This window comes from Plutella xylostella, chromosome 23 (assembly GCF_932276165.1).
Source record: "Plutella xylostella chromosome 23, ilPluXylo3.1, whole genome shotgun sequence".
NCBI classification, from domain to species: Eukaryota; Metazoa; Arthropoda; class Insecta; order Lepidoptera; family Plutellidae; genus Plutella; species Plutella xylostella.
In genome coordinates, this window is record NC_064003.1 from 1,740,827 (window position 1) to 1,755,511 (window position 14,685).

At 33.8% G+C, this 14,685-nt stretch overlaps 2 protein-coding genes across 2 annotated transcripts; one reads left to right on the top strand and one right to left on the bottom strand.

Moving 5' to 3' along the window:
- Positions 1-10,874: 10,874 nt before the first annotated feature.
- Positions 10,875-12,852, bottom strand: LOC105398215 (FAU ubiquitin-like and ribosomal protein S30). Its single transcript, XM_038113571.2, has 5 exons — positions 12,777-12,852; positions 12,500-12,583; positions 12,107-12,272; positions 11,384-11,477; positions 10,875-10,979 (listed from the first exon to the last, which is right to left on the bottom strand). The coding sequence occupies exons 2-5, from the start codon at positions 12,572-12,574 to the stop codon at positions 10,922-10,924; spliced, it is 393 nt and encodes a 130-aa protein (XP_037969499.2). The 5' UTR covers positions 12,575-12,583; positions 12,777-12,852; the 3' UTR covers positions 10,875-10,921.
- A 128-nt stretch (positions 12,853-12,980) lies between these two features.
- On the top strand, positions 12,981-14,523 carry LOC105398216 (dehydrodolichyl diphosphate synthase complex subunit nus1). Its single transcript, XM_011570271.3, has 2 exons — positions 12,981-13,417; positions 13,564-14,523. Exons 1-2 carry the CDS (start codon positions 13,120-13,122, stop codon positions 14,025-14,027), a joined length of 762 nt encoding a protein of 253 aa, XP_011568573.3. The 5' UTR covers positions 12,981-13,119; the 3' UTR covers positions 14,028-14,523.
- Positions 14,524-14,685: the final 162 nt, after the last annotated feature.

Here is a 14,685-nt window from a genome sequence, read left to right on the forward strand (position 1 = left end):
TGTAAGACTCTTTAGACTTAGTTTATCGTAGCAAGAGACGAGTGTTTTTATACAATATAATTATTTTTATTGACATGTTATAATATTAACTTACAGTCTTCGTTCCCAGAATATACATAGTAACAATATAATCGACAAAAAGTTCATATAGTTTAGATAAATAAAAGTAATCTATAAGTAGTGAAAACAAACCACTTTTTAAATTTTGTTTTAACATGATTGTCATGTATCAATGTAAATCACAGTTTATCTAAGAAATACTCTGAGAACGAAGGGTAGGTACTAAAATGTGCCTTAATGCGTATAAAATAAGATAGTAAACTCGTACTTACTTACGATTATAATCATGTTAAGTTTTCTTATTCGTTCGTAGCATCCTTTACAAATACATGGTGAGAAATGTTCCAAATGTTCTTAGTAGTTGGATATTATGTATATATATAGTTTTGTTACTTATTAAGTTTACGTACGTTTGTCTTATGCAGTATATAAATAAACTATCAGAATTAATTAAATTTACCCGAGTGGATCAATCAATGTTAGCGATTCTGAAAGTCCCTTATTCATAAAAAAAGTTACTGGACACTTTAGCTAACTTTTTTATGAATAGTAAGTTATTAATTGTATCAATGTTGTAACAATAATTTTGGATATGGATTTTCAACAATGAATTTTAAGTTATTTACATAGCTACATTTAAAATGTGTACTTTCAGAATTGCAAATAACATCATAGTTCATACCAGGTGAATTTTTTATTATTTTTGGCAAAAGCACCCTTACATCATTATATTTAGTACCAACTACTTTGCGGCTGTGGTAGGTATATTAGTGTTAATGTAACAAATCATAGTCAAATATATTATTTATTAGCAATACAAGTATTTGCCGCAAGTTCTTACTCGATTTAACTTAGGATTAGGTCGTAAATTGCGAGCAAATTTTATATAATTACAAGTGGCAAAAGTACATAAGTAGTGTTTTTTTTTCTTTTTATAATTATTGGTATTTAAATCACCCATTATATTTTATTCAATGCTGAAGATTTTTTTGCGATAAATACGTTTAAAATAAGTCAAATTATTTATTGTTTTACCTAATTAAAATAGATCTACTTAAATTGTATTGTTTGAGATAAAATTGGTATTTATTTTGTTAATAATTTTTGACTATGATTTTTGCTAATATTAGGTATTTTATTAAGATTTATAAGAGTGATTACTCTAAAATGGAATGAAATAACACTGCCCTCTTTCCCTGAAGTTTATAAAGAAATGGTAAAGATTGGTGTGTTAAGTGTATGACTAACCACATATTCATTAACACTATGTTACAGTTACAAGATTCAGTAATTTTATCTTTAAGAAATAGTTTATCTTTTGGGACTGTAGTACACGTAACAAAAGTACACATAACATAACTTTAAAATTTAAATATGAATTGAATAAAAAGCAGACTTCCTATTTGGGTGCTATAGTGTAGAATGTTACAAAATAAATGAAAATGTACAATGTGAGAGATGTCAAAATATACTTAAATTGAATAAATAATCTTTGTTGATTACGTTTTGATTTTATTGCATCCTCAAACCAAACATGACCTATTCCGTATTCCGTACCGTGAAAATATTACGATCTACAGTGGGTGATCAAATTATTATGATCACTTGTTTTTTTATGGATTAAAGATAAGATAAGATAAAGATAAAGATAAAAATTCATTTATTGTAAACATGGGTAGATAAAAATGGTGTTACATAAATATTAGTTCTCCATGCTTTGCACTATACAGTACGTACAATAATTAATTACAACTATAGAACTCATGCAAATTTATATAAATTAAGTTCAAACTGAGATAACATAATAATAGCAATATAATAATCAAATAGTCATACAATAATAGTCATTCATTTATATGTATAATAAATTTATAATATGTCATTTATATAGTCATTAATTGTATAATAACATTTTTTTTGGAGAATAGAGTTCAGTTCGTTTTTAAATTTAATAAGGTCAAGACATCTTATATTGTTGGGCAGTTTGTTGTACAGCTTAGGGCCCATACACACAATACTCTTAGTTAAGAGCGTAGTGTTATAGCGCTCAGTGAACAGCCTGTCTCTGTTGCGACCTTGTCTTAAAGTGACATCGTTCATTGTTTTAAATAAATTTGAATTAGTTTTTACAAATAGTAGCAACTCGTAAATGTATAGGCAAGGAAATGTTAGTAAACTGTGCTCGATAAAGTAAGGTCGACATGAATCAGTGCTTCTTAAATTAAACATTGCTCGAATGCACTGTTTTTGAGCTTTGAATACCTTATCTTTATCTGTGGAGTTGCCCCAGAATATAACTCCATATCGTAATATTGAAGCTGCGTTACCATGATAAGCAGTTAAGAGTGTTTTTCGGTTTGAAATACGTGAAAGTTTTTGAAGGGCGTACGCAGCTTTACTCATTCTCTTACATACATGATCTACATGGAATTTCCAGGACAGATTGCTGTCAATCAATAGACCCAGAAAACGAGTGACGTTAGTGGTTTCAACCACCTTTCCCTCATAGCTTACATTTATACGATCTGGTAGTATTCTTTGATAAAAATGCATAAGTTTAGTTTTCTCAAGGTTTATTAAAAGATTGTTACTTGTAAGCCAGTTTATAACTGTTGCAAGTGAGTCATTTACTTCATTTTCATAAGATAGAGGATCATTGCATTCTATGAGAAGTGTACTATCATCTGCGAATAGCACCATTGGAAATTTTGTGTGTAGGGGTAGGTCATTAATATATAAAATGAATAATAGAGGCCCTAAGACACTACCTTGGGGTACACCACGGCTGTTTATCCTCTGTAAAGATCTATAGGTAGTTTCACATTTAGTGTCTAAGCTTATTTTGGTTATTTCTACCAGTTGGAATCTTTCGCTTAAATAAGATTCAATAAGCTTATGTATATTCCCACGAATTCCATAAGAATGTAGTTTTCTAAGTAAGGATTTATGGTCGACTAAGTCAAACGCCTTAGTCATGTCCATAAACATTGCACAGCAGGGTTTTTTGTTGTCAATGTTAATCAATGTTTGATGAAGAAATTTAAAGATGGCCATATTTATTGTTGTATTTCTCCGAAATCCGTATTGTTCATTTACAAGGATATTAAATTTGACGAGATACTGATAAATAGAATTATTAATATATTTTTCGAGAATTTTTGAGAAAATTGATAATAGGGCAATAGGACGATAATATTTAATATATTCTTTGTTATTCTTTTTGTGGATGGGGACAATGACAGTGGTTTTGAGTCTCGTAGGAAATACACCCATTGTCATACATAGATTCATTATGTGGCTTAATGGAAATGATATTGATTCAGCTACCGTTTTTATGACCTTAGTCGTAACTTCATCATGACCTACGCTATTAGTGTTTTTTAACTCTTTTATTATTTTTAAAATGTCAGTGGGGATGGATGGTGTCATGAAAAAAGTATGATTTACATTGTCTAGTGGGTTAGGTTTAATGTCATTAGAGGATAATTTAGGTTCGTCAATAAAATAGTTATTAAAAGCATTAGCAATGTCAGTTGGGTCAGTAATAATATGAGAATTAATGTCAATTTTTGAGATAGGCTCTTTAATGTTATTAAATTTTGAGTTTTTTATGATTTGCCACATAGCTTTGGACTTTGAATCAGCAGTTTCAATGAGATAGCCGTTTTGGGCTCGCTGTGTCAACTGAATTACTTTTTAACTGATTAAACGACTATGACTACGATCTCAGTCATAAACCACCAGCAAACCTTTGAGTTTTGTACATACATATATCATTTTGTTCACAAAGCGTTTATGCGTATGGCAACATTGGATTTTTGTACATAGCAATAATATTATGTCTAGACTCATAAAAAAACATCCCTACTGTCGTCGTTGGTAAAATTGTTATAAGTTCTGTAGTGCAATTCATTTCCTTTTTACTCTTTATAGTGTTGTTTTTTGAATATAAATTGTTTAGTTAATGGAATAACAAAGATTTACCTTTAGATTTCACCATTAAAAGTTTTTTTTTTTATTTCGGTGTTACTTACTTACTTACTCCGCTGGCTCAGCGACCCAAAGTGAGTCTTGGCCTCCGATACAAGAGATCGCCACTTCTGACGGTCCAGTGCAGTCTCCCGCCAGTCAACGACTTGTAGCTCGCGCAGGTCCGCCTCCACCGCGTCACTCCAGCGGTACCTGGGCCGGCCCACCGGTCGGCGCCCCGTCGGACGGCCCATGTAGGCTCTTTTTGCGCTACGATCTTCTCCCATTCTCTGGAGATGGCCTAGCCAGCGAAGTCTGTGGGCTTTTGTTTCTCCCACTATGTTAGCCCCCGCCATCAGATCTTCCAGTTCGGCGTTTTTCAGGACTCTCCAGCTTCCATCGGGTCTCTGTCTTGGGCCAAAGATCTTCCTTAGGACCTTCCGTTCCGCCACCAGCAGTTTGCTCTCTTCTTTCTGCGTTAACGTCCAGGCCTCACACCCGTACATCAGTATCGGTCTTATTACCGTTTTGTAAATTCTGAGTTTGGTGTTTCTGCTCAGAAGCCTAGACGTCAACACTTTATGCAAAGCGGCACTGCAGCGCAGGAAGCTTTGGATGCGGGTATCGATTTCCTCGTCGCGAGTGTTCGTATCCGTGACAGTGCAACCTAGGTATTTAAACCGGGAGACCCCTTTGTACGTCACATCTCCAACATGCAGGTCTTGTCTGCGAACGGACTTGTCAAAACTTGATAAAATTTTACTGTGCCTTAGTTTCTTGATAAATTATGGTGCATTAATGTAAGACTCTTTAGACTTAGTTTATCGTAGCAAGAGACGAGTGTTTTTATACAATATAATTATTTTTATTGACATGTTATAATATTAACTTACAGTCTTCGTTCCCAGAATATACATAGTAACAATATAATCGACAAAAAGTTCATATAGTTTAGATAAATAAAAGTAATCTATAAGTAGTGAAAACAAACCACTTTTTAAATTTTGTTTTAACATGATTGTCATGTATCAATGTAAATCACAGTTTATCTAAGAAATACTCTGAGAACGAAGGGTAGGTACTAAAATGTGCCTTAATGCGTATAAAATAAGATAGTAAACTCGTACTTACTTACGATTATAATCATGTTAAGTTTTCTTATTCGTTCGTAGCATCCTTTACAAATACATGGTGAGAAATGTTCCAAATGTTCTTAGTAGTTGGATATTATGTATATATATAGTTTTGTTACTTATTAAGTTTACGTACGTTTGTCTTATGCAGTATATAAATAAACTATCAGAATTAATTAAATTTACCCGAGTGGATCAATCAATGTTAGCGATTCTGAAAGTCCCTTATTCATAAAAAAAGTTACTGGACACTTTAGCTAACTTTTTTATGAATAGTAAGTTATTAATTGTATCAATGTTGTAACAATAATTTTGGATATGGATTTTCAACAATGAATTTTAAGTTATTTACATAGCTACATTTAAAATGTGTACTTTCAGAATTGCAAATAACATCATAGTTCATACCAGGTGAATTTTTTATTATTTTTGGCAAAAGCACCCTTACATCATTATATTTAGTACCAACTACTTTGCGGCTGTGGTAGGTATATTAGTGTTAATGTAACAAATCATAGTCAAATATATTATTTATTAGCAATACAAGTATTTGCCGCAAGTTCTTACTCGATTTAACTTAGGATTAGGTCGTAAATTGCGAGCAAATTTTATATAATTACAAGTGGCAAAAGTACATAAGTAGTGTTTTTTTTTCTTTTTATAATTATTGGTATTTAAATCACCCATTATATTTTATTCAATGCTGAAGATTTTTTTGCGATAAATACGTTTAAAATAAGTCAAATTATTTATTGTTTTACCTAATTAAAATAGATCTACTTAAATTGTATTGTTTGAGATAAAATTGGTATTTATTTTGTTAATAATTTTTGACTATGATTTTTGCTAATATTAGGTATTTTATTAAGATTTATAAGAGTGATTACTCTAAAATGGAATGAAATAACACTGCCCTCTTTCCCTGAAGTTTATAAAGAAATGGTAAAGATTGGTGTGTTAAGTGTATGACTAACCACATATTCATTAACACTATGTTACAGTTACAAGATTCAGTAATTTTATCTTTAAGAAATAGTTTATCTTTTGGGACTGTAGTACACGTAACAAAAGTACACATAACATAACTTTAAAATTTAAATATGAATTGAATAAAAAGCAGACTTCCTATTTGGGTGCTATAGTGTAGAATGTTACAAAATAAATGAAAATGTACAATGTGAGAGATGTCAAAATATACTTAAATTGAATAAATAATCTTTGTTGATTACGTTTTGATTTTATTGCATCCTCAAACCAAACATGACCTATTCCGTATTCCGTACCGTGAAAATATTACGATCTACAGTGGGTGATCAAATTATTATGATCACTTGTTTTTTTATGGATTAAAGATAAGATAAGATAAAGATAAAGATAAAAATTCATTTATTGTAAACATGGGTAGATAAAAATGGTGTTACATAAATATTAGTTCTCCATGCTTTGCACTATACAGTACGTACAATAATTAATTACAACTATAGAACTCATGCAAATTTATATAAATTAAGTTCAAACTGAGATAACATAATAATAGCAATATAATAATCAAATAGTCATACAATAATAGTCATTCATTTATATGTATAATAAATTTATAATATGTCATTTATATAGTCATTAATTGTATAATAACATTTTTTTTGGAGAATAGAGTTCAGTTCGTTTTTAAATTTAATAAGGTCAAGACATCTTATATTGTTGGGCAGTTTGTTGTACAGCTTAGGGCCCATACACACAATACTCTTAGTTAAGAGCGTAGTGTTATAGCGCTCAGTGAACAGCCTGTCTCTGTTGCGACCTTGTCTTAAAGTGACATCGTTCATTGTTTTAAATAAATTTGAATTAGTTTTTACAAATAGTAGCAACTCGTAAATGTATAGGCAAGGAAATGTTAGTAAACTGTGCTCGATAAAGTAAGGTCGACATGAATCAGTGCTTCTTAAATTAAACATTGCTCGAATGCACTGTTTTTGAGCTTTGAATACCTTATCTTTATCTGTGGAGTTGCCCCAGAATATAACTCCATATCGTAATATTGAAGCTGCGTTACCATGATAAGCAGTTAAGAGTGTTTTTCGGTTTGTAATACGTGAAAGTTTTTGAAGGGCGTACGCAGCTTTACTCATTCTCTTACATACATGATCTACATGGAATTTCCAGGACAGATTGCTGTCAATCAATAGACCCAGAAAACGAGTGACGTTAGTGGTTTCAACCACCTTTCCCTCATAGCTTACATTTATACGATCTGGTAGTATTCTTTGATAAAAATGCATAAGTTTAGTTTTCTCAAGGTTTATTAAAAGATTGTTACTTGTAAGCCAGTTTATAACTGTTGCAAGTGAGTCATTTACTTCATTTTCATAAGATAGAGGATCATTGCATTCTATGAGAAGTGTACTATCATCTGCGAATAGCACCATTGGAAATTTTGTGTGTAGGGGTAGGTCATTAATATATAAAATGAATAATAGAGGCCCTAAGACACTACCTTGGGGTACACCACGGCTGTTTATCCTCTGTAAAGATCTATAGGTAGTTTCACATTTACCCCCTTATTCATAGAAAAGTTACAATACGTTTTAACTAATAAACTGTTTTGTCCCTCTCTGTCAAAGAACAAATTGTTCTTTGTTGGAGAGGGACAAAACAGTTTATTAGTTAAAACGTTTTGTAACTTCTCTATGAATAAGGGGGTTAGTGTCTAAGCTTATTTTGGTTATTTCTACCAGTTGGAATCTTTCGCTTAAATAAGATTCAATAAGCTTATGTATATTCCCACGAATTCCATAAGAATGTAGTTTTCTAAGTAAGGATTTATGGTCGACTAAGTCAAACGCCTTAGTCATGTCCATAAACATTGCACAGCAGGGTTTTTTGTTGTCAATGTTAATCAATGTTTGATGAAGAAATTTAAAGATGGCCATATTTATTGTTGTATTTCTCCGAAATCCGTATTGTTCATTTACAAGGATATTAAATTTGACGAGATACTGATAAATAGAATTATTAATATATTTTTCGAGAATTTTTGAGAAAATTGATAATAGGGCAATAGGACGATAATATTTAATATATTCTTTGTTATTCTTTTTGTGGATGGGGACAATGACAGTGGTTTTGAGTCTCGTAGGAAATACACCCATTGTCATACATAGATTCATTATGTGGCTTAATGGAAATGATATTGATTCAGCTACCGTTTTTATGACCTTAGTCGTAACTTCATCATGACCTACGCTATTAGTGTTTTTTAACTCTTTTATTATTTTTAAAATGTCAGTGGGGATGGATGGTGTCATGAAAAAAGTATGATTTACATTGTCTAGTGGGTTAGGTTTAATGTCATTAGAGGATAATTTAGGTTCGTCAATAAAATAGTTATTAAAAGCATTAGCAATGTCAGTTGGGTCAGTAATAATATGAGAATTAATGTCAATTTTTGAGATAGGCTCTTTAATGTTATTAAATTTTGAGTTTTTTATGATTTGCCACATAGCTTTGGACTTTGAATCAGCAGTTTCAATGAGATAGCCGTTTTGGGCTCGCTGTGTCAACTGAATTACTTTTTAACTGATTAAACGACTATGACTACGATCTCAGTCATAAACCACCAGCAAACCTTTGAGTTTTGTACATACATATATCATTTTGTTCACAAAGCGTTTATGCGTATGGCAACATTGGATTTTTGTACATAGCAATAATATTATGTCTAGACTCATAAAAAAACATCCCTACTGTCGTCGTTGGTAAAATTGTTATAAGTTCTGTAGTGCAATTCATTTCCTTTTTACTCTTTATAGTGTTGTTTTTTGAATATAAATTGTTTAGTTAATGGAATAACAAAGATTTACCTTTAGATTTCACCATTAAAAGTTTTTTTTTTTATTTCGGTGTTACTTACTTACTCCGCTGGCTCAGCGACCCAAAGTGAGTCTTGGCCTCCGATACAAGAGATCGCCACTTCTGACGGTCCAGTGCAGTCTCCCGCCAGTCAACGACTTGTAGCTCGCGCAGGTCCGCCTCCACCGCGTCACTCCAGCGGTACCTGGGCCGGCCCACCGGTCGGCGCCCCGTCGGACGGCCCATGTAGGCTCTTTTTGCGCTACGATCTTCTCCCATTCTCTGGAGATGGCCTAGCCAGCGAAGTCTGTGGGCTTTTGTTTCTCCCACTATGTTAGCCCCCGCCATCAGATCTTCCAGTTCGGCGTTTTTCAGGACTCTCCAGCTTCCATCGGGTCTCTGTCTTGGGCCAAAGATCTTCCTTAGGACCTTCCGTTCCGCCACCAGCAGTTTGCTCTCTTCTTTCTGCGTTAACGTCCAGGCCTCACACCCGTACATCAGTATCGGTCTTATTACCGTTTTGTAAATTCTGAGTTTGGTGTTTCTGCTCAGAAGCCTAGACGTCAACACTTTATGCAAAGCGGCACTGCAGCGCAGGAAGCTTTGGATGCGGGTATCGATTTCCTCGTCGCGAGTGTTCGTATCCGTGACAGTGCAACCTAGGTATTTAAACCGGGAGACCCCTTTGTACGTCACATCTCCAACATGCAGGTCTTGTCTGCGAACGGACTTGTCCTTGTAGCGCTTCATGTGGAGATATTCGGATTTTCCGCGGTTTATTCTTAAACCAATTTTTCCGGCTTCTGTATCAAGGAGTTTCGCAGCTTTCCGAACCTCTTCAGCTGTTTTGCCCAGCACCGCTAGGTCATCGGCATAGCCAACCACCTTGTGCTTTCCATTGAGTTGTAGCCCGAAGTCAAGTTCTAAAACTCCTCTGAGAACATGCTCCAGGGCTAGGTTGAAAAGCATAGGCGATTTATTTCGGTGTTGGTTAATTTATATAACGGGTTAAGACATTCCTGAGGCAAAAATTGTTAAAATCAAAACATTACTACTCAACAACAGATTCTCAAAATGTCAGATAGCTGAAAAGTGCAATGTTGCAGTCAAAAGTCAATAACATAAAGAAAAAAATTAAAAGAACAAGCCCTTTTGAAACATAAAAATGTTTTTTCTGCAAGTGATCATAATAATTTGATCACCCACTGTATCTACAAAACAATACACGGACTGGACATTCCCTGGACCACGAGATATTTGGGTTTTAAATCTAGTCAAGTACTATTATACTTAAGTACTTGTGGTGTGGGCATTGCATGTTCTGCGCTTATCATTTCAGATTGAACTCAAATTTCAATAAAAACCAAGATACTTACCTAATAATGTATTTTTCTTACTTGTCGTAGATTTTGAGCAATCATGGAGTGTCTTTTTAACCGACTTCAAAAAAAAGAGGAGGTTCTTTATTTGAATTAATTTAAAAACTAAGATATAAAATAAAATATAATGACAAATGAAATACTTTTACAAGCAAAAATGATTGATTTCGTAATTAAACCATTTATTTTGGCCGTAATTTATTTGTTTAATAGTATTTTAATTAAAAAGACACACAAAGATTGTTTACCTTTGTCGCCAAATAAGAATAAATACAGTATACCTCTGAAATTTCGAAGAGTCACCTTCTAACTACAGTAAAATGCGATAAAATTTTCTTGCATTTTGCATGAAATCTTCATCTAACAATTTCATTAATTTAAAATTAAACTGTGTTATATGTGCAAGAAAACTGAATCCTTTCAATACGTTCTAAATGTTTGGATGCTTACCTGAAATGGCTTCAAGAGAAATCAAAGACGGTAGTTGGCGCAAACAGGTGTTATATTTGCATATTATTTACAACATTATATCTACGAGTTGGAGTTGGGTCCGCGGCGGCGGCCGAACGTCTGGACCACGTTCACGAACCTGGAATAGAGATATGCATTAGTTAGGGGTGTAATGATGAGCATCAACAGTCCAAAACTTATAAAACTGCAAAATGATAAAAAATATTTCTGAAACGCTTTTTATTAATATTACTTGTAAACCTTCTCATAAACAGAAAAACTGTTTGCACATGGAATTGCACATTTAAAAAAATATTATATGCTATGCTACAGTCTGTTTGTCAGGTGTAAATAGGTTGACAAAACTATAACATTATTCAAAATGTAATTTGAACCATGCAATTTTCTGAATAAACATATTTCATATTAATTGATTGACATATTGACTAATATTCAATCTTTAGTAGGTATTCAGAATTCTAGAAAAGTACCAGTCAATTCCAGACACACATAAAAGGAATCAAATATTGATTGGATTCTCACCTCCTGTTGTATTGGATCCTGCGCTTGGCACGGCCGGTCTTCTTCTTCTTCTTTTGCTGCTTCTCCACCTTGGGGGTCTGTCCCTTTACCTTACCTGAAAGTAGACAGAAATTTAATAATTAGTTATTACATTCTAATTATTATTCAGGAAATCAGGGATAACAAATGTTATTTTCTTCATCATCAGCAAAAGATCAGCCACACCACTGGGACTAGGTTTGGTTGCTCTATTCTGGGTAAGTTATACGTATTTAGGAACTTTGTTAGTTTGCCATTGACACAATGTCAAGCCATCAACTACTCAACCAGAGTCTTTCTTCAAATGTACTGATTGTAGTGTCCATACAATCTTGGTGTGACCTTTGTTAAGTTGTTAAGGCATGAGGGCCCAGTACTTAATTGACGTTCATCAGAAAATTTTATATTTTTACGATGAATAAAAATATTTGACTTTGTACAGTGTTGGTGAGATCCTTGGCAGAAGCCTTTGTCCAGTAGCAAGCAATTTTAAGCTAAAATGCAAAATCCATCATGGGTGATAAGAGCCTCCATGAATTAGTATTACATACCAACTGTAACTTACACTTATTGCACTTGCAACCCACACAGTAAGCAACAGACACTAATCTGACTGGTTAACCCTTTCACCATGGTGTAAAACCGTAGTCCAGCTCTAGGTCACTGACATATTAAGATAATGTTTAATAGTAAAAATAAACTTACCGGCACGAGCCAGGGATCCGTGCACTTTACCACCGAGCAGGGGGATGGTGAGGTCCAGCTCAGCCGAGGACAGCTCGGACACCAGGCAGGCATCCTCCAGGGGCGCTCCGGACAGCGAGAGAGTCAGCTCCTCGGCGTCAACACCAGCAAGGGCGCGGATTTGCTCCTACAATGGTTTATTGCTGTTATTATGATAGTGTAGCAGGGAATTTTGGTAATTTAGGACTAGTAGGATAGTAAATAAAAAGAGTTACGAGCAAAATTGTAAGTTAAACTGCATATTGACGATGATTCATGCTTTGGTTGAAGGAAACACGGTAGCATCTGTGATGTAGAGGTTATGATCTTGATAAGTAACATTATGCGATTTCGGGAAGAAGTAGGAAGGTTTACCTTGATCTGGCCAATGGTCTCCTGGCCATTGACGTCTAGGACGTGCGTCGATTGACCTCGAATGTGCAACTGCATTGTGAAGCTCTGAAATTAAAAACGAGACTGCTTACAGCATGGTCGTGGCGCACATATCATAAAACTGACACTTTACGAAGAAACAACACCGTTTTTTATCACTTTATACTCTAAAATGCTAATTACATATCGTGTTGTGTAGATTTATGTAGGAAAACACTGGATTATTCAAATAATTACCAAAATTCACAAAATTACTAACCTTATCAGCCAAGTCTGACAAGCGAAAGAAACAAAGATGGCGCTTATTGAAAGGAAACGGATCTACTTTATGGATGCATTCAAGAAAAATATTATTAAGTATCATCTACACTCCCGCAATATCCGTTACTAATTTGTAACGATAACTGATATTTTTTGTTATTATGTTGGTAATACTGCTGCTACACCCTTTGACTTTTGATTGGCTAATAAAAAAGCGGCTGACTTGTGTTGTGGCCGTGTGATGTCTATTTTTCAGACGAAAATATTTCAATAATGTTTAAAATGATCAAATAAATTTGGTTTAGTTTATATTCCTGTGACTATTCCTTCAACTCTTTAATATGCTGGCTCGGTTTTTTGGGAATCTCTTGTTTAACCTAGTCCATTTGGTGATAGCGATACTTGTTGCTGTAAATAATGTTTATCGTCGATTCTGGAGGAAACCGGCGATATCCAGGGATGAAGTGACCAAATATGACCTTCAGTTGGTCAGAGAAAATGTGCCACAACTGAGGAAGAAATTGCATCATCTGGTGATGCTGTCAGATACTGAGCAGCATTCTCTTGACGACCTGGCATTCATTGTTATATGGAGCCTGCTTGTAGGAATACCCTACGTCACCTTCTATGATATTACAGGTATGTAGCCTTTTCCTTTGCTTCCAATGTTCTCTGATTCTGGACCACCTAAAAGTCTACCTGTGAGATAGCATTATGCTGTGTTTTAGGAGGCTTATATCCAGATTACAGGACCCAATTTAATATAATTATGTTCATTGTTACAGGTGACCTCATAGAGAATGAGCAGAAGTTCTTCCTTGAAGTGGAGAAGAGGAAAAAGGGGATCCCGGGCTTCATCAAATGGTCAAAGATGCCTGATCTCAATGGATTCTCTAACGGCACTCAACCACACACAGTCAATGTCAGCATATTTAGCTATGATGATGGACAACCTAAAATTGCTGAATGTATTAGAAAGATAGCTCTAAAGGAGTTACCATGTGATTCTAGTTCTGATGAGTTCACAGCACAAGAATTAGATAAAAGTCTTTCCCTTATGTATACTTCCATTCCCGAGCCTGATTTAGCTCTGTACACAGGTTCCTCATGTCGCACCTTTGGCCTGTTACCTTGGCAAATAAGATTAACTGAATTCATTAAGCTTTCCGAAGACAGTAGTATTAATGTATCTGATTTCTTAGGTGCTCTGTGCAAATATAACAAATGTGATCAAAGATATGGCAAGTGAAAATAGTTAATGAATTGTATATTTAATTAATAGGCCTAAGAACCTATGTAAGATTAATTTATTTCATAGTAGGTTTTCATTTTTATCAAGCAGATGATAACATTCAGGGGGTTTCATCATTTACATAATTTGTAAAAATTAGTTATATTTATTCAGTGACACATAGGTAACTTTTCATTCCAATTGAATGTGTAAAATAATTATTTCCCAGTAAACTATGAACATTAAGAATGTTACCAATCCAAGTAAATAGTGCTCAAAACCCAGGTTCTTACTATGTAACCTTCTCCAAGTGTATGGATTGAAAAAAATACAAATAATCATGTTCATAGGGCAGATTTGTGCTCAGTTTGAATACAACTTATTGTTTGTGTTGTCTCTAATGCAGGTTACAAGAAAGATTATAATTTGAAACTTTTATTTTTACAATAAAATTGTACATAATAATGTAACAAAAACTACTTGAAGTAGATTCAATAAAATGCATTTACATGTTCATATATTTTATTTATTTCAATGTTTCCACATTCACCCCCCATTCCTTTGTGCCCTGAGTATAGAAATCGAATCAGTGCATTCTATCTTTATAAAATAAAAAAATAAGTCTTAGAAAACAGTCCCAAACTTCCTAACACAGGTTGAGAATAAAACAAACAAA